Source organism: Camelina sativa, chromosome 7 (assembly GCF_030686135.1).
Source record: "Camelina sativa cultivar CO46 ecotype springtype chromosome 7, ASM3068613v1".
Classification (NCBI taxonomy): domain Eukaryota; kingdom Viridiplantae; phylum Streptophyta; class Magnoliopsida; order Brassicales; family Brassicaceae; genus Camelina; species Camelina sativa.
In genome coordinates, this window is record NC_141886.1 from 29638880 (window position 1) to 29657932 (window position 19053).

The 19053-nt window shown below is 36.6% G+C and overlaps 3 protein-coding genes, 2 long non-coding RNA genes and 1 pseudogene across 6 annotated transcripts; 5 read left to right on the forward strand and 1 right to left on the reverse strand.

Moving 5' to 3' along the window:
* Positions 1-3890: 3890 nt before the first annotated feature.
* LOC104705026 (insulin-degrading enzyme-like 1, peroxisomal) lies at positions 3891-5597 on the forward strand. The gene is made up of 7 exons (XM_019227245.2): positions 3891-4088; positions 4175-4383; positions 4491-4615; positions 4698-4749; positions 4846-4932; positions 5024-5146; positions 5245-5597. The coding sequence occupies exons 1-7, from the start codon at positions 3944-3946 to the stop codon at positions 5488-5490; spliced, it is 987 nt and encodes a 328-aa protein (XP_019082790.2). The 5' UTR covers positions 3891-3943; the 3' UTR covers positions 5491-5597.
* Positions 5598-5696: 99 nt separating this feature from the next.
* Positions 5697-7786, forward strand: LOC104703000 (F-box/kelch-repeat protein At1g64840). The gene is made up of 2 exons (XM_010418933.2): positions 5697-5919; positions 6018-7786. The coding sequence occupies exons 1-2, from the start codon at positions 5851-5853 to the stop codon at positions 7209-7211; spliced, it is 1263 nt and encodes a 420-aa protein (XP_010417235.1). The 5' UTR covers positions 5697-5850; the 3' UTR covers positions 7212-7786.
* Positions 7787-9984: 2198 nt separating this feature from the next.
* On the forward strand, positions 9985-10881 carry LOC147941849 (uncharacterized). Its single transcript, XR_015560745.1, has 3 exons — positions 9985-10320; positions 10453-10509; positions 10586-10881. It is a non-coding gene; the product is annotated as an uncharacterized LOC147941849 (long non-coding RNA).
* A 664-nt stretch (positions 10882-11545) lies between these two features.
* Positions 11546-13205, forward strand: LOC147941850 (B3 domain-containing protein REM14-like). The gene is made up of 5 exons (XM_087460248.1): positions 11546-11599; positions 11710-11992; positions 12140-12237; positions 12337-12717; positions 12804-13205. Exons 1-5 carry the CDS (start codon positions 11546-11548, stop codon positions 13065-13067), a joined length of 1080 nt encoding a protein of 359 aa, XP_087316374.1. The 3' UTR covers positions 13068-13205.
* LOC104703001 (F-box/kelch-repeat protein At1g64840 pseudogene) lies at positions 13121-16205 on the forward strand (annotated as a pseudogene). The gene is made up of 5 exons (XR_015562021.1): positions 13121-13150; positions 13786-15049; positions 15140-15240; positions 15323-15627; positions 15791-16205. The product of XR_015562021.1 is annotated as an F-box/kelch-repeat protein At1g64840 pseudogene (transcript).
* A 469-nt stretch (positions 16206-16674) lies between these two features.
* On the reverse strand, positions 16675-18817 carry LOC147941851 (uncharacterized). Its single transcript, XR_015560859.1, has 3 exons — positions 18023-18817; positions 17727-17877; positions 16675-16954 (listed from the first exon to the last, which is right to left on the reverse strand). It is a non-coding gene; the product is annotated as an uncharacterized LOC147941851 (long non-coding RNA).
* Between the last annotated feature and the right edge of the window lie 236 nt (positions 18818-19053).

A 19053-nucleotide genomic window follows, 5' to 3' on the forward strand; every position in this document is an offset into this window, starting at 1 on the left:
GTGTGATAACACTCATATGGTTGCTAAAATGATTTTACATTGATTTTTTACATTAGGTTTTTCATTTGGTAGTTGTAATGTCTACTTCTAATAAATTGTGATTGTTGTGTAGTTGATTTATTTTAGTGTGGTTTGTTCATAGTTTCTTGTTTAATTTGGTAGTTGTAATGTGTACTTGTCATAAATTGTGATTAGACATTGGTTGTTTGGTCTTTATGTTTTGTTACTTATTGCAAGTTACCTTTTAACCTATTAAACCCCAACAATCTTCTTCCTATTTCCATCATAAATCTCTTTCATTTAGTAACTCCTTCTCACTTTTACTCGCTTATCACTTCTCTTCTATACTCGCTTCTCTGCTCATTCCTTCTCTTCTCTACTCGCTTCTTCATATGGATTCTACGAATCCCTTCTTTCAGTCTTCTTCTTACTTAAACCTGCTTAGCAGTCAAGAAGAAGGTGGTTTAAATGAAAACTTTCATTGGGAAAGTTATCCACCTTCTGGACAGAGCAGCTCACATTGCAAGCAGCGTTGGCACAAGATAAATGACCAAACTAACAAGTTCTGTGCGGCATTCGCAGCTGCAGAGAGACTGAACAGCTCTGGTCATTCTGAAAATGATATCTTAAAGAATGCACATGATATCTACTTCGCTGACCATAAGAAGAGATTTAACCTTGAACATTGTTGGTTTCGGTTAAGGTTTGAGCAGAAATTTCTAACCCTTAACACTATTAACACGCCCCCCCTCTCAGCCTGCAACGAAGAGGAAACAAGCTACTGAAGGTTCACAATCATCAAGCTGCAATGTTGAGGAGCATGAGAAAAGGCCACAAGGGATCAAGGTTGCGAAGGCGAAGAGGAACAATGCTCAGTCCACAAACATGAAGACTCTTGCTGAGTATAAGAGCATGTGGGATGTCAAGAAAGAGGAATTGGCTGAAAAGGAGAAACTACAGAAGCTGGCCATCCTAGACACTCTCTTAGCCAAAAAAGAACCCTTGAATGCGAGTGAAGAAGTCATCATGAACAAGATAGTGTCCCAGTATTTCTGATATTAGAGCATGTGTTTGTTGTTTGTTTTTCTTGCTTAAATTTCTAGTAACTCGGCTTATGTATGTGATTTGTATTTCCTGTTTGTTTGATTTGTATTTCCTGTTTCAAACTAAATCAATATAAGTGTATTTTAATTTCTAGTAACTCGGCTATTGTATTAACCAACTTAATTAGATTGTTAGTTCATCTTAAATATTAATGAAAGTATTAATCATATATGCTTCTACTGTGGAGCTCATCCTATGAGCATGATAGGTACCCGGAGGCTTTGATTCTTATGGATGAAGCAGAGAGTACGTTGAGGTTAACGGCTGAGTCGAGTCAATACCCACCTCAACCCGAGGTTGAGCATGGATTCCCCAAGGTTTGCTACTGTGGAGCTCATCATATTCTGTCCAACTGCTACAACAGAAGGTGTGTGATTGTCGATACTGTTTTGTTTTTAATGTATCCGAAGTTTAAGCTTAACTATATATGATAACTGTGTTACCTATTGTAGGTTCTTCACATGCCCAAATGTTGATGATGGAGAGATGCATATTCACAAGTGGTGGGATGTCGCTGTAATGGAGGAGATGAGAGATGCGGATAGACGATATGAAGTGCTGTCACAGAAGGTAGATTATTTAACCTTATTCAATGACTATGAATCAGCTATCAACCATGTTAGGGACCAGAGTTGTGCCACAGAATAGAAGCTGGTTATGTTAGAAAATGCTTTTTCTGAGCTACGTAAAGAGAATAGGTTTAGAAATGTAAATGATGTCCTGGTTGTTGGTGTAATGGCTATTGTGTTATGTCTTCTTGTTATATTGTTAATGTAATAACTTAGATGTTGAGGCTCACGGGTTCTGATTATTGGCGACATATACTTGTAAAAGTGGTAACTCACGGGTTTGATTCTTGGCATTATTACGTACCTGTTAAACACGGGTTACTGTAAAAGTTGTAAAAGTCGTATACTTGGCATTATATACTTGTAAAAGTTGTATCACGGGTTACACATTTCAATCAGAGCAAAATGCATTCACACTATCACAAGATCAATTTGGCTTTCATTATATATATGCGTCCACATCAATTTGGCAAAATTCATTCACACTATCACAAGATCAATACAAGCTCTCTCTTTCTCTTTCTAACAATTTTTTTCCAAATGGGATCATCTTCAAACCATTATCACTACCAAGGAGATGATGCTCATTATCACTACCAAGGAGATGATGGTGATAATTTTGATGCTTATTTAGAAAATATTTATGATGCTTCGCATATTATTCCGGAACCAAACCAGCCAAACAAACGGATTTTTATCGAGCGAAACCGGGAAGAAGGCCACAATAATCTTTGGAATGATTATTTTAGTGACACTCCAACATTTCCAGAATATTTATTCCGACGACGGTTTCGCATGCACAAGCCATTGTTCATGCGAATTTTACAACGTCTCTCGACCGAAATCGAATATTTCCGCCAAACCCAGGATGCAACCGGACGGGCTGGTCTTTCACCTATACAAAAATGTACTGCAGCAATTCGTCAATTGGCATATGGTAGTTCGTCTGACAGTGTTGACGAGTATGTACAAATTGGTGCTTCGACAGCTCGGATGTGTTTGCATGAGTTTACCGCCGGCATCATCCAAGTGTTTGGGGATGAATATCTAAGACGTCCTACACCGGAGGATCTAGAAAGACTACTCTATCAAAATGAACAGCGTGGATTTCCCGGGATGATTGGGAGCATTGACTGTATGCATTGGGGGTGGAAGAATTGTCCCACTGCCTGGAAAGGCATGTATTCACGGTCAACCGGAAAACCTACAATCGTGTTGGAAGCGGTAGCTTCGTATGACCTCTGGATATGGCATGCCTTTTTTGGAGCTCCAGGTACTATGAACGATCTTAATATTCTTGATCGATCTATTGTTTTTGATGACATAATAACCGGTCAAGCTCCGGAAGTCAACTACGTTGTCAACGGAAGGGAGTACAATTTGGCGTACTATCTAACTGATGGGATTTATCCAAATTGGGCCACTTTTATTCAATCTATCCGACTTCCACAAGGTATGAAAAAATCTCTTTTTTCTAAAAAACAAGAAGCTGTGCGGAAAGATGTTGAGCGTGCTTTTGGAGTCTTGCAAGCTAGATTCGTCGTTATTAAAAATCCATCTCGTTTATGGGATAAATACAAAATGGCAAATGTTATAAGATCATGCATAATACTCCATAAGATGATTGTCGAAGATGAACGCCATGCATACAGTTACCGAAACATTGTTTCTGAATTTCAACAAGGAGAACATGTGGATCAAACATATACCGTTGGTGCCGCCGGTGTGGGTTCAAATATCGGCACTACGATTACTCGCCAAACAAGACTTCGGGATAAACAAGCCCATGACCAACTAAAACATGATTTGATTGAGCATATTTGGACTAAATTTGGACATCTTCAAGATAATGAAGATTAATTTTAAAATTTCTATAAGTTGAATAAAATGTTTGTTTTTCTTTTTATGTTTTATGTTTTCTGTTTTTGTTTTTGTTTTTAAGTTGAATAAAATTTCTAAATTTTGAAAATATAATTAATTTATTCGAGGGACCAAATACAAATAGACACCAATGCTCATACTAAAAATAAGAAACTCTCGTAATTATATTATAAAACTTGGGGGACCAAAACCAAGTGTCCACCATTGCGGATGCTCTTATTAAGGTAAAACCTTTGTTAGTAGACTTCAAATCACTACATCAATAAGCCTTGTTAATTACCATATATATATATTGATACCATGTTTCTCTGCTTTACTTTGATCTGTAACAGGAAACGGTCACAAAGGCATACCAAAATCACAAATTCCGACAACCATATCATCAAGCAATGAGTTACTGCTCAATGGTATTACAAGATCACTCTTGGCCTTGGACAGAGGAACTAGATGCACTTTCTTATTTGGAAGCTGAAGACTTGGCTAAGTTTGTTCCAATGTTGTTATCAAGGACATTTGTTGAGTGCTATATTGCAGGTATAATAGTCTTTAGTCTTCACTCCTTTTTTTTCTTTCTAGTCGCTGTGGACCTGTGGTATCATTATCTAAGACACTCATTTCAGGAAATGTTGAGAAGAGCGAAGCTGAGTCAATGGTGAAGCATGTTGAAGATGTTCTCTTTAACGATCCTAAACCTATTTGTCGTCCGTTATTTGCATCTCAGTTCTTGACAAATAGGGTTACAGAGCTCAAAACAGGAATGAAATACTTCTACAATCAACAAGGCACAAACCCCAACGATGAAAATTCTGCTCTAGTCCATTACATTCAGGTATATTTGCCACAAGATTATTAGTTTACTGCATTTCTTATAAAGCTTTTCTCGTAGATCTTGGTACTAAGAGTCATTGTTAACGATATTGGTTTGCAAACGAACAGGTTCATCAAGATGAGTTTTCCATGAATATCAAACTTCAGATGTTTAAACTTATTGCTAAGCAAGCCACTTTTCACCAGCTTAGAACGGTTGAGCAACTTGGTTACATCACTTCACTCTCTCAAAGGTACATATGAATCAATTTCTCATACGTTTGCATGCTACTGAGTTCTTGTTAACACATAAATAATGACTTTTCTGCGATACAGAAACGACTCTGGTGTCTATGGTGTACAGTTCATTATCCAGTCTTCAGTCAAGGTACCAAACTACCTATCTTTCTTGACTCTTTGCCACTCGGACTTTGCATAGCCCTTTCTAGTTTATGCATATCTCTTTAATTGCTTTTGTTAATAGGGTCCTGGAGATATAGATTTGAGGGTCGAGTCACTACTCAAAGACCTTGAGAGTAAACTTTACAATATTAGCGATGAAGAATTCAAGGTGAGATGACACAACCAGTTGCTCTAGATGATATTTGCTTTGCTTGATATATTAAATATCAATGCACTAAGTGATATGACTTTCTTCCCAGAGCAATGTAACAGCGTTGATAGATATGAAGCTTGAAAAACACAAGAACTTGAGTGAGGAATCCAGGTTTTACTGGGGAGAGATTCAAGACGGGACACTCAAATTTAACCGCATAGACGCAGAGGTAATCGATAAACCGCATAATGCAAATTCCGTTAAGTCTTCCTTTTTGAAGCCATATAACACAAACCCTTTTACATATTTTTTTTATGTTATGGTCAGGTGACTGCACTGAAAGAGCTAAAGAAGGAAGAACTAATAGATTTCTTCAACGAATACATAAAGGTTGACGCACCAAAAAAGAAATCGTTGAGTGTATGCGTTTACGGAAACCAACATTCAAAGGAAATGGCATCTGACAAAGACAAAGTCGTATCACCATCTGTAGAAATCGAAGACATTGCTGGTTTCAGAAACTCTCTACCTCTTTACGGATCGTTGAGAGGTTGTAACCAGCTGAAACTGTGATGAGCTCCCAACACTTTTCAAAGATTTATACACACACTCATATTCATATACAAAAATGTGAACCTATATTCAACTGGTTTGTAATAAAAAATAACAGAGTTTTATCATCGAAGACTTGTGGAACTACTTTTGCGTAACTCTTCAATTTTTTTTTTTTTTTTTCTTTGGTTGGTCGATAAATAAGCCTAATTCATACCAAAATAAATAAATAAATAATGCTTTAAACATTTCTGCAAGTTAAATATAATGACTTGGTACTGAGTCAAAAGTCAAAACACGACCCGATGGCTAGATCTGCGATTAATCTACTCTAGACGACTCCTAATTCGGAGTTTCACAAATCGCAGCAAATCAGCAAACATGGAAGAACCTGAAACAGAGAAGAAGACATCATCCATGATACTGGACTGCTCTCTTCTCCCGGAACTTGTACGAACTCTCTTTCTCACCCGATCTTTTGTATTTGATTTGAAACAATCTTAAAAACCTTCGAAAAATTGTAATTTTTGGTTTTTTTTTTTTTTTAGGTTTCAAAACTGCAGCTGTCTCCGTCTCCATCAGCAACGAAAGATCTCACATTGTCCAAAACAGACTGGTCGTTTCTCCCTGAAGAGCTACTGCTAACAATCTCAACTCTTCTTAACAACTGTTTCGATGTTGTTCATGCTCGCTCTGTTTGCAACACGTGGCGATCCGCATTTCCCTTTCCTTCTTCCTTGTTACGACCAAGTTACTCTCTTCCCAAACTCGTCGAGTTCACTCTCGAAAGCAAAGATTCGTGCACACTCGAGAAGGTCCCTTTGTTTCTCTTTAGAGTCGTCAAAACTCGTGATGCTGTGTCGCCTTCTGCGTATGTTATGGGAGGAATAGGCCGCCGAGACGAAGACGATCATATAGAGCTTCTTCCATACCCTCTTCAATGTTCAGTGAAAGTGAAGATCCCAGGATCTGATCCAATCTTGGTGAAAATGCTTGACTGTCAGATTCTCTCTTTAGGCCATCAGTACAGAATGATTGGTTGGGATCATGAAGAATCGTCAACAAATTACAGAGGCGTGGCTTTTCTTCCGTTAAAAAAAGACAGAGGAGGAGGAGAATACGTTGTGGTCCTCAACTACTGTAGAGTTTTGTTGCTGTTAAGAAGCCCTGACATGAGATGGATGTGGCTTCAGAACGTCTCAGATGCTCCCTGCAGGGATTTAGTCACTTTTAGAGGGAGATTTCATGCAACTTTTTTCAACGGAGATGTTGTCATTATCGATCCTTATTCGCTGGAAGTGATTTTTCCCCTGATGCCCTCACAGCCTATGAATTCAAGCAATTTTCTGGTTCCTTCTGGTGATAATGAGCTTTTCTTGGTTGAGAATACTATCCCAACTTCTTCTGATGAAGTAGATATTAATGGCTTCATATGTAGAGTGAGTAAGCTAGATGAGGAGGCTGGTAAATGGGTCGTGGTCAGCGATTTGGGAGACCGTGTATTGTTTATTGGACACTTTGGAAATGTTTGCTGCTCAGCTAAGGAGCTTCCTGATGGTTATGGTGTGAATGGGAACTCAATCTTGTTTACTAATGAGGGTGGAAGTGTAATGTACGCCTACAAGTATGGAGTACATACAGGAAGGGCAGAAGATGACCTCTGTTGTTGGAGATTGTCAAGTGAGAATCGTGTGGCGATCGTCAACAGATCTCCGGCTCTGTCTCTCTGGAGTGGGTGCTAATCCAAAATTCTCGCTAATGGATACGTTTTGTTGGTTTTTTCTTTTTCTTCTTCATTGGACTGTACTTCTGATTACACTTTTGGAAACACTTACCTGCATAACTTAACTTTTCTTCCGCTTAACATTTGATGGAGGAAGAGAATTTGGTGTGTTGGTCCTCTGCTTTTAGAGTGTCCCAGATTATCGTCCTTTCTTAGCTGGAAGTGACTTCCCTGACGCCTTCACCTAAACAGTCACTAGACTATCCGATTCCATCTGTCAATGGTGAATCTTTCATGGTTGAGGTAACTTTTCAAGTGAAGTTGCAAGATGAGGAGGCTGGTAAGTGGGTTGAGGTCAGTGATTTGGGAGATTCTCAAGAGAGAACCGTGTGATGAAATGAGACAAACTGTTGGTTTTTTGTTTTAATTAGATCACAAGCAACCTTATCTTTTGATTCGATATTAAGTTTATATATTTTGTGATCTCTGATGTTAATTATTGTTGTGGAGTGTATCTAGTGTTGCTTGATATGTTGAAGACTAGATCAATCGTATTTTAACTTTTAATGTGTTTTCGCGAGAGTTTCCCCACAACAACCTTGTCAACACCACACAGATGTCTCATGAAATCTCAAAGCTGCGTTTGCCCGGCTGAGTACTTGGTATCACATGGTCATGTTTTTTACAAGTACACTTCCAAGTTGCCAAAGTCTTTTGAAAGAAGTAAATCATATGTCTCAACCTGCAGCAGATGTTCCAAGTCACTTTCATGGGTACAAATCTGAAAGACTGTACATTGCAAGGTAATGAAACGGGTCATGTGTGTCTCCTATTGAAGCCTTGGAGGCTTGGAGCCAAATTTAAGCCACACAGTGATGAAATAAGCTGCAGGTATATATATTTTTACAGCGAACACATGTAGGAAGCGTGATAAAGCATTCTTGTAGTGGCGTGCAACTTACCGAAGCTAACCTAGTGGGAGGTTCTTGTTAGGCTCTGTTTCCACTGAGGAAACATGTTATAGGTATGGTTAATCGTCTATTCACTTCTACTTAATTGATTTATTGAGAAATTTATGATTGTTATTATAAAAGCATGTAAAGTGCATAAGTTTTCCTCCGTAACCAAGTCCTATAAAGAAAAAACAACTCAACAATTTTGAAACAAAATTAATCATTACTAGATTTTTTTTTTTTTGAAAAAGCTCTCGGGTTCCTAGGAGTGTTCACTAGTGGGAAACCAAAGAGTCTCTAGTTAAAAATAGAAATAGGAAAAATTATTAGGTATACCATGAACAGTGACATACTTAAATAAGAATCCCATTTTTCTTAAAATATTTTCTTGGATGTCACAACTTTTTTTCGAATTGACGAATTTGCCCCTAAAAAATATTGAACAATAAAATCAATAATCCCCTATATATTAAAAGAGAAGCACTATGAAGAAAAATCTGATGTGTTTGTCGCTAGAGAGCTCTATACCTAATTTATTATTTGCCCTTAGTATTCCATAAAATTACATAAAACTGTCACTGCTATATATTTTTTTTGTCAACTGCCACTGCTGCTATTCAATTTATTTATATATACAATATTTTGATCCTATAAATTCTAAAATTGGTAAATATTATTCAAAAATTGATAAATATTATTTCCTACATATTTTCGAAATTAAATTAATTTCACTATGTATTGTAATAGAATAATATAACTATATTATGAGATGTAAGAAAATATATCTTTAAAATCATATTTTCAAAAATATAAATAATGTTACCTTTCTAATAATTTTATAAATCTATAATAGTGAAAAAATCAAAGATCATTTGAAACTGGCTCAACGTTTATTCTTTTGCTAAACCAATACCTATATTCTCCCAAAAAAGAAGTATGATCACCATTTTGAAATGACATGAACATATATTTTAATTTGGATAACTATGTAGTTAAACAATATATATAAATATGTAGTTATAGTGTTTTTACTGAAATCTTAAAATTTAGAAAATCCAGACCAATAAAAATGAAAAAAATAATCAGATTATACCGATAGTTGAGACACATTTAGTTATTTAGCCTCATTTTGATTTATTATTTACAGCTATATGCCATTGTTTTTATAACAAAAAAAAAAACAAATGTGTTATTCTTAAAGACTTTATCACACAACTTTATTAATATAAATTAATTTTAAGCTTTAAATATATTTTATATTAGAAAAATAATTTATTGAAATGCATGTGGGTTACCCGCGGATCTCACGAATTTGAGCGAGACAGATGCAAAGATATTTCGCGGTTAAAATATTTAAACCCGTTGTGGGATGGCTTAGCGGACGGGTTTGACCAGGTTAACAATTTTATTTAAATCATTTGGTTCATGAAATTTAGTTTTTGTGGTTTTTCTATGACTTGACTGTTCAAGATTTTGATAAAAATCTAATTGATCACTAATTCGGTTCACATTCGATCCAGATCCGTCATCATGTCAATCTAAAATTTATGGTGAAACGATTAATATTTTAAACTTTCATAAACTTAATGAATTCAAGCCAATAAAAAATTGTATTATAAATGTTATACTAAATAAATATATTTACATATGTAATATATCAAACAAAAATTTCACCGATGCAACAGCACGGGTTATTACCTAGTTAATATTATTTGTTTGTTATCGTTTTTTAGATTTTTATATCTCTCACCTACTATTATTCATCTTCTTCCATCTCTCTCTCTCCCTTCTCTCCCAGAAACCTCTATATCCTTTTTCCATCTCTAATAACTCTGACGGTCTCATCTAATGGAGAAGAAACAGGACCAACCTCCGTGGATGAACAACGCTTTTTGTTCATTATGAAGATGATCTTCTCAAAGCTGAGTATGATATTTCTCAATTTTTAGTTTTTTTTGTTTGTTTTCTTCTCCATACAATTTTAATGGAACAGATCTAACATCTCACCTAATATTTGTTTTTTGATGTACTAGATCTGGTGGACCAGATTCGAAGGAACAAATCCGGTGGACTAAACCCCTTTAAATGTTATAGGAGGAGCTCTTGTTGTCGTCGAAGATGCTTCCATCGAGATTGGAGATGAGATTCATCTATTATCTTTGGAAACCAAATTAGGTATTAATTGATGGACAAGATTTAGAGGACATTATATCATTCACGTAACTCGTCCATTATCCCTTTGTCAACTGACTAACTTTCATTTTATTGTCTATTTTGCATATCTCCCAACCAATCATTGGATACAAGTGTTGAAGAGGATTCAAAGGAGTGACTCCCGAATGAAAACATTAAAAATCTAACTAGGTACTAACTGATGGACCAAATCTAAAATATTGTCCATCTTCTAATTAGTCTACTAACTTTGTTGTCCATCATGCAGATCTTCTAACTAGTTGGTGCACACAAGTTGGACTTGAGAAATACATAAGTGTGGGACTTCCAGAAAACAATATTGAATGCCAAAATAGGTATTCACTTATGGACCAGATCTAAAAACATAAACTTGTCCTTTTTTTTTATGGACAACTTTAAAGGTTATATTCCTTCAATTTTTGGTATATCTGGTTTGGAATAAGCATAATTTTGTTGTAACAGCCTGTTTTTCTTAAGTTATAACATGTTTGTTTGTTGTATTAATCTCTTTAGTGTCTCTTACGTTCGATGGACATATTTTTATATACAAATTGTGGACAAACATCATAAACGAAATAAGGAGTGGACAAACATATAAGACCTAGCACTAATAGTGGACAAGCATCTTCACATGTATATCATTGTTATAAACCATCTTGTCTACGACCAACATGTTGACAAATTTAAAATTTAAACATATTGTCTACCATAGTAGTGGACCAAATATTCAAAAAGGCTTGTCCACAAGACAATCTGGACAAGAAGCAAACAATGTGGACATATAAGAAACTTGTCTAGTAAATCATCTTCCAAAAAATAGAGGAACACATTCAACTTTTCTTAATTACCTACACTAAAAATATTAGATAATAAAATACTTTTTCTACAGATCTAACCATTGTAAAAAGAACAATTAATGCTTGTTTGGACACCTGCAAAAATGTCACTTTCTAATTCAGCCAATTTAAATTTTAGCTTTTCATTTTAAAGGGTAATTTCGTCTTTTTCTATATGACACAAAATCAGAAAATGGCGTTTCTAAGAAGGAAATAATGAAAATGACATTTTTCATAACTTTAATTCTGAAAATGACATTTCTAATAAAATTCCCATAAAAATAAGTCTTTGACATGTTTATAATTTTTGTGTTTACTACACTCTTTATAATTGCAGTGTGAAGTCTGAGAGAGAATTAGAAGATTTGATAATGGCGAATCAACATTTCTTCAAGCCTCTTCTTCTTGCCTTTCACAGACATTTGGTAATCTTTCTCTCTTACTCTTTCCCTTCTTCTATCTCAGTCCATGTCTCTGTCTTTTGAGAAGCTCATTGAGCATAATGTGTCTATTATGTATTTGCATGTTGTTTCAGACAATTCCTGTGGCTTTCTTCTTGAAGAATGTACAAGGAAGAAATGAGCAGAAGAAGACGACAGAGTTAAGATCAGACGCATCCAAAATAACCTGGAAAGTGAAAGTAGAAGGCCAGAGACTTGCAAACGGTTGGAAGGAGTTTACTCTCGCACATGATCTTCGAATCGGCGACATCCTTGTTTTCAAACAAGAGAGAGACATGAGTTTTCACGTGACAATGTTGGGACCTAGTTGTTGTCAGATTCAATATGTGTCTTCTTTAGACAACCAGAACAATCTCGGTGAGTTGTGTTCATTTGCCTTTCTAACTGATATATATTAAGAGATGTGCTCATATAGTGGAATATGAATCTGTAAGTATTATATAAAAAGATAGAGAGTCTCTTCTTTAGTTTAATATTAGTTGGATGTAGTCTCTTCTTTTTCAGGGAAGATTCAAAGGAAAAAGCAAAAAGCAGAGTCTTCACTAGATCAATCTTGTTTCGTGGCTAATGTCACGGCTCCAAATCTACGCTATGACTCACTGGTATTCTAATTCTTTGATTTTTTAAACACTAAAAGAAACTCTTATACAAGGGGTCTGATTAGATTCAAACTCATGTTTGTATTGTAATGAAATTTCCAGAATCTTCCAATGAGTTTTGTGAGAGCAAATGGTCTAAACACAAGATGTGGAGAGATGATTCTGATTAATGAAAAGGGCAGATCGTGGACTGTAAGTTTGAAACGAAAGAAATCATGCGGAACTACTTACATCAGAGGAGGATGGAGAAATTTTTGTCAAGCTAATGGACTCAGAGCTGGAGATTTCTTAACTTTCAAACTGATCCAAAGAGGTGGAACTCTTGGTTTACGTATATCCCCTGGAGAGATAGAAAAAGAAGATTGCTTATTAGAAGGTAATGTAGTGAAGAGTAGATCGATATGGAAAGCTTCCTCTTCAGAATCTCAAAACCGTTTTGTGACAGTAACCCTTACGCCTTACAACATCAGAGAATCTAAACTGGTTAGTCTCATCACCAAACCATTAAGTAAGTTTCTTTATCATTTCTTCATCCTTATCTTCCCCTCGTTTGAATCTCTCTCTCTCAGACGCTTCCAATACCTTTCACAAAGGTGTATGGATTACAAAAGGCAAAGAAGATGAGTTTCTTGGATACACACGGCGTGAAGTGGTCTACCAAAATGTGTTTTGAGGTGGAACGTAACAGAATGAGATTGGAAGGAGGTTGGAAAGAGTTTTGCAATGCTAACGGTGTGAAGATCGGAGAATCAATCATCCTGGAGCTGGTTTGGGGAGCAGACAGAAGCTCTGGTCTTAAGTTTTGTTCCAAGGTGAAACAAGAGACCAACTGAAAATGTACCTGGGGTCAAAAAAATTGCCTAAATCAATGTTTTAACTAGTGACAATGTCCAATTGTAGAAGTGAAGAAGTCACTGTATGTTGTTTTTGTTGTGAGGATATGTAGACATTCTGGTGGCTACTTGTAACTTTTTGGATGCATACTCCTCTGTCTAAGATAAGCTTACTTCATGCTGATGGTCATCAGGTGACTTCTTTTTACCATAAGCCCAACTCTTCTTCTATTATGTAACGTGAAGCCCATCAGGGCCATAAAGAAACAAAGATGGGGAAGATGGACTGGTAACTCTTTCAATCTGCTGAATCAGGCCCAAATTCCGGAATGAAGCCCGTTGGGTCAACCCGACCCGACTAGTCAAATTGGTTGATCGGACGTGGCCAGAAATGCGTTTTGCCTCCGGGAGAAAAGAAAAATTCCTCCCGGAAACAAATTTTACTTCGCCAGATCCGAAAATATATGGGAGAAGATGGTTTCGTTTCTGACTTTTTCAACCTTCTTCTTCTGTGTCTCTGTGATTTTTTAGGGTTCTTAACACTTAATCCAGGTTTTGGGTACGTACTCTTCTCCACCTTCAGTTCTGAAATTGGATTTAACGGAGACATCATCATGCATAGACTGCTCTCTTCTCCTGGATTGCGTAAGAACTCGTTTCTGATGCTTATTCGCGGATGTGTACTTCAAAAATTGTAATTTCTTTTTTTTTCTTGTAGGTTTCGAAATTGCAGCTGTCTCCCGCGTCCAAATCAGCGCAACCTGGAACGAAAGAGCAGTGGTCTCTTCTCCCTGGAGAGCTACTGCAACTCATCTTGACTTATCTTGACAACTGTTTCGAAGTTGTTCATGTTCGCTCTGTTTGCACCTCGTGGCGATCGTCGATTCCGTTTCCTTCTTCCTTGTTACGTCCGAGTTACTCTCTTCCCACTTTTGCTGATTTCCCTTACGATAGCTTAGACTTGTGTATCCTTGAGAAGATCCCTTTGTTTTTCTTTAGAGTCCGAGATACGTCGCCTTGTGAGTATTTTCTAGGAGATATAGGTCTAGATGAGTCAGAGCATAATCATATGGAGCCTCTTCAGTGTACAGTGAAAGTGAAGACAACCTTGATGAACATGCTAGACTGTCAGATCATCTCTCTAGGACATCAGTACAGAATGATCGGTTGGGATCCTGAAGCGTGGACATCAGAGCTTACAGAGGCGTGGCTTTGCTTCCGTTAGATCAAGAAGGAGGAGGATTCGTTGTGCTACTCAACTACACTAAAGTTTTGTTAGTGTTAACAAGTGCTGAAATGAGGTGGATGCGTGTTAACAATTTCTCAGATGCTTCTTGCTGGGATTTGTTCACTTTTAGAGGTAGGTTTTACGCTGTCTTTCTTAGCGGGGAAATCTTCGTTATTGATCCTTGTTCTCTGGAAGCGACTCCTTTTAAGCCCTCAAAGCCTTTGAACTCAAGTAATTATCTAGTTCCATCCGGCGATGATGAGCTTTTCCTGGTTGAGAAAATCGTCCCAAGATATGGTGAGTTAAATTATTTTCGGTTTGTTTGTAGAGTGAGCAGGCTAGATGAGGAGGCTGGTGAATGGGTTGTGGTCAGCGATTTGGGAGACCGTGTTTTGTTTATTGGAGAGCTGGGGAATTTCTCTTGCTCGGCTAAGGAGCTTCCTCGTGGTTGTGGTGTGAGTGGGAACTCTGTTTTGTTTACCAATGGGCCAGGAAATGTAACTTATGCCTATAAATATGGAGTAGAGACAGGAAACGCGGGAGAGAACCTATGTTTTTGGAGGTTTTTAAGAGAGAACCGTGTGATGATTCTCAACAGATCTCCTCCTGTGGTGGCTCTTCAGGTTGAGAGCTAAGCTGTAACATCTTACTTTTGGGTTCACTATCTTTAGAGACATGGCTTTACATGTGAAGTTGTTTGGACCCAGTTTTTGTGAGATTCAATATGGATTGTGTTCAGACAACGAGAACCTCAGTGAGTGTCTCTCTCTCTAACTCTGAATCTGAGATAGACACATTTAAGCAATGTGCTCATGTGATTTATTCTTTTCTTTTTTGAGGGAAGGTTCATAGGAAGAAGAATCCAAGAAGAGAGAGACAGAGTCTTCTTTACGAGACGCCTCCTCTGTTTTGTGACTAATGTGCCGCCTTTCGCTCGATGACATGGTACACTGCTATTCTACTCTTTGGTATGAATTAGATCAAATTCATGTTGTATTGTAATGAATTTCCAGTATCTTTCAAATAGTTTTGTGAGGGAAAATGGTCAAGATACAACATGTGGAGAGATGATTCTGATGAACGAAAAAGGCAGATCATGGACACCAGATTAGAAACGAAAGAAGTCATGTGGAACTACTTTAATCAGAAAAGGGTGGGAAATTTTCTGTCGTGCCAATGGAATTCTTCATCCTCAAACTGATCAATGAGTAGGACTCTGGTTCTACGTTGTTTTCCAAAGACCAGAAGGAAGCTTATGAAGTAGAGTGCGATGAAGAGAGCAGCCAAGACGAGAGTATTTCGCAGGAATGCTCAGGAAGAAAGGAAAAGAAGGTAGATTGATATAGAAAGCTTCATCTTCACCATCCTAAAACCGATTCATGATAGTAACGGTTACACCTTACAACATAAGATTATGTAAACTGGTTAGTTTCATGACCAAGCCATTAGTTGTCTGTTTCACAGTTTCATTAATTCTGAGTCGTCTTTGTTGCAGTATCTTCCGCTACCTTTCACAAAAGTGAATACCTGAATGACATTAAAGAAGGCATATAAGATGAGGCTGTTGGATAAATATGGGCTGAAGCAATCTACGAATATGTTTGACGAGGAATGTAATAGAAAGAGATTGTTAGGAGGCTGGAAAGAGTTCTGCGACGCTAGTGGCGTTAAGATAAGAGAGACGACCACCCTGGAGCTGGTTTGGGAAGCAGCAGAAGCTCTGTTCTTAAGTTTTGCTCCCAAGTCCAAAGTGATGTTAAAGACCAAGTTGAAATTGTTTGTAAATTATAAGAGCAGTCGAGCACCTAAGGGCAGAGGTTGGTACTGTAATTATTTCCAACTGAACAGACTACGATATAGTGTATCGTCAAAAAAAACAGACTACGATATAGTGCACATGCTTTTGTAAATAAGCTTCGCACCATCTCAAACCCAAGTTATCATCTTTGCATGGATTGGTATTCCTTTTTAACTATCAGAAGTTCAGAACCACACAATTATTCACAAATTATTTCTGAAAGTAATTATTTCTTTTTTTGACTGCCCGATAAGTAGTATCTTTTTGAAAGTCTTAGTAAAATGTATTTACAAATTTGTATACAGCAGAATTTAATCTTAAAATCTAAAATAAATTAAATCTTCAGTCTAGTTTCTCGTGGAAGCAAAATTCTAGGTTTGAGACCGATAGTGCATGATATTTACTGTATTGGTTTATGTTTAAAAAAATGTTCTTTTACAAACTATATGTAGACAGTAGAGTATTAATTCAAGGTATAATAAAAGCTCCACTCTAGCACCAGGGTTAGGTTTCTCATGGAAGCGTAAACTTGTAGGAGTGCAAGTGAGACCGTTTTAAAGAGGGTTGAGCGAAACTTGAAAATTCAAATCGGTAGCCAAACATATCGACAACCATATATACAACAAAACAAAACAAAACAAAAAGCTAATAGTTGAGGTTAAACAAAAGACAGTATATTAGGTTTTAGGTACACCATCCTTATTTCAAGCCTCTAAAGTGGCTAAGCTCCATCTTGAATACTGAATGATTTTGGAGAAAAAAACGAACCATGTCGAATCAAAGGTCGTCGATGAACATGTTTACGGCACTTTCCCATTCTTGAATTAGCATTTTGTCTACCTGTTCTGGGCCGCTACATGCCTACATCCAAGTTTGCAATTGTTTAAGATTTACTTCTTCTGAAAAAAAAATTGGACTTAAAAGAAGCTGTCCTAGAGAATTTGCCCATGACTCCTCAATCCAGGCAAGTTCCCAAATTAATGAACGTCAAAATAAATCTGAGAATGTCAAGAGAACAGCAAGCTGTGGTTTTGGGTTTGAGCATTGTGTCAAGATAATTATACAGTTTGAGTGTTCAGATCACGTTGAGAGTAATTTCAGACAAAAGTTTCTGACTTTTGGTTTAGCCTGCAGCAGGTCAGGAGATACATGTCGCGGAGACATTCATTCACGCTTTCTACATATCTTCCATGCAAGCATGAATGAATGTCTTGAAACATGTATCTCCTCAGCCGTTGCTCTTTAGGCCAAACCAAGTCAGCAACTTATGTCTTAAATTGCCCTTAACATGGCCCCTACACTCAAGCTGTCTAATGATCTTTACACAGTGCTAAAACCGGAGACCCAAACTTGTCGTATAATTTGTGTTCTCAGATATATTTTCAAAATCGTTTTGTCCGATTTGAATTGAAGAGTGACATGCAAATTCTTCAGCACAGCTCCTTTTAACATCAACATTTTTTTTCCCAGAAAAGGTGGTTCTCTTCATATGTTTTATATCATAATCGGTTTTAAGCTGACCCTTTGGCCAAATTAAAGTGTTACTTTCAGTTTCTAATGAAAATTGTTGCAATGTGTGTGAAACTTAGGAATGCAATAAATGGAAAATAATTTGTGCGAAGAATGTTTGTACCTGAAGTTTGGTTGTCTCTTTTCATCAACACTCATTAATTATTATCCTGCTAATTCCAAATGATGTTCTTGTAGATCGTGCATGAAGTAAAAAGGCCCACCATAAACCAGTGAGATCATAAGTCAAATACTCGCAAAAGTGGTTACTACCCCTAACAAAAAAAACATTATGCTTTCCACGTTGTTAACGATTTTCAAAACCATATATTTCATACGAAAGAAAAAAAACGCTTCAATTGAAACAGTAAGGAACTTCAAAAGAAGTTTAAATTCCTACAAAATAGGGATACAACTTACAATCTTAAACCGTCCAAGTGCCTGGCCACGCAGGTGGTGGTGGTGGTGCGGATTCCACTTCTGGCCCTCAACGTCAGAAAGCAATGTGGTCATATATTCCACCGTCGGGATGGGTATGGACTCGAATCTGGGATCGGTAGTGGCCGCGAGATACCTGTCTTTGGGGATGTCATCGAGAAAGTGTAAGTGCATATGACTGCGATTCTCTGCATGACAACAATCAGAATAGATTGTTTGCGCACAGAATCATTTTAAAACAGATTTAGGTTTCACAATATCTTTTGCTAGACTTTAAGAACATGATGCCTCTAAAATGTAATCTAACAAATATCTGAAAACACAAAGAGATCATAACATAGAAATGCTTAGACAAGTGAAATATCCATAGGATAAATTCAGAAGTTTGTTGCAAATCTAAAACAAAAAAAGTTGTGAACAAGAACTGCATACAAAATGGAGAATAATACAATAAAGACATGATATAATTGAATTGACGGTTTGCATGCCAAAGTTCGTTAAAATAAACTAATCTCATATTGACAAAATCCGTTGGAAAACAAAGTTGGATTTTTTGCCAAAAGAAACAACATCTGAAAACATATTAAAATCTCTGGATTTAGATGCCTCTAAACTGAAATCTAAAAAACCATTTACAAAAACAAGAATATGATGTAATCGAAATAACAACTAAAATCCATTGGAAATTCATATCCCATTTCCCAAACACCATAAATCAAACAAAACTTACTCCCTACTATTTAGAAAATACTTTATACCATCAATCAAAGCATGGGTAATATATTTTCTTCTGTCAAATGATAGTATTTATACAATTTTGATATCATAGAGTGATGAACAGGTGGCAAGGGTCAATACATGCATATGACTTTTTATGGTAATATTATCAAATCTTTTTCTATTCAAAAATCAATTTATTAATATTTAGTCAAACTTTCCTCATGAGGTTTCAAAATTGATCAATTTTAAATTGTTGCTATAAAAAAATTCTCAGGTTCCTATAATACTTTTTT

What these genes read in the sequence shown, in the direction of transcription:
- LOC104705026 (XM_019227245.2), top strand. Translation starts at nt 3,944, where the DNA reads ATGAGTTACTGCTCAATGGTATTACAAGATCACTCTTGGCCTTGGACA. An exon ending in TGTTGAGTGCTATATTGCAG is followed by an intron (nt 4,089 to 4,174) that starts GTATAATAGTCT and finishes CACTCATTTCAG; the next exon opens with GAAATGTTGAGAAGAGCGAA. An exon ending in TTATCCAGTCTTCAGTCAAG is followed by an intron (nt 4,750 to 4,845) that starts GTACCAAACTAC and finishes TTTTGTTAATAG; the next exon opens with GGTCCTGGAGATATAGATTT.
- LOC104703000 (XM_010418933.2), top strand. Translation starts at nt 5,851, where the DNA reads ATGGAAGAACCTGAAACAGAGAAGAAGACATCATCCATGATACTGGAC. An exon ending in GCTCTCTTCTCCCGGAACTT is followed by an intron (nt 5,920 to 6,017) that starts GTACGAACTCTC and finishes TTTTTTTTTTAG; the next exon opens with GTTTCAAAACTGCAGCTGTC.
- LOC147941850 (XM_087460248.1), top strand. Translation starts at nt 11,546, where the DNA reads ATGGCGAATCAACATTTCTTCAAGCCTCTTCTTCTTGCCTTTCACAGA. An exon ending in TTGCCTTTCACAGACATTTG is followed by an intron (nt 11,600 to 11,709) that starts GTAATCTTTCTC and finishes ATGTTGTTTCAG; the next exon opens with ACAATTCCTGTGGCTTTCTT. An exon ending in ACATCAGAGAATCTAAACTG is followed by an intron (nt 12,718 to 12,803) that starts GTTAGTCTCATC and finishes TCTCTCTCTCAG; the next exon opens with ACGCTTCCAATACCTTTCAC.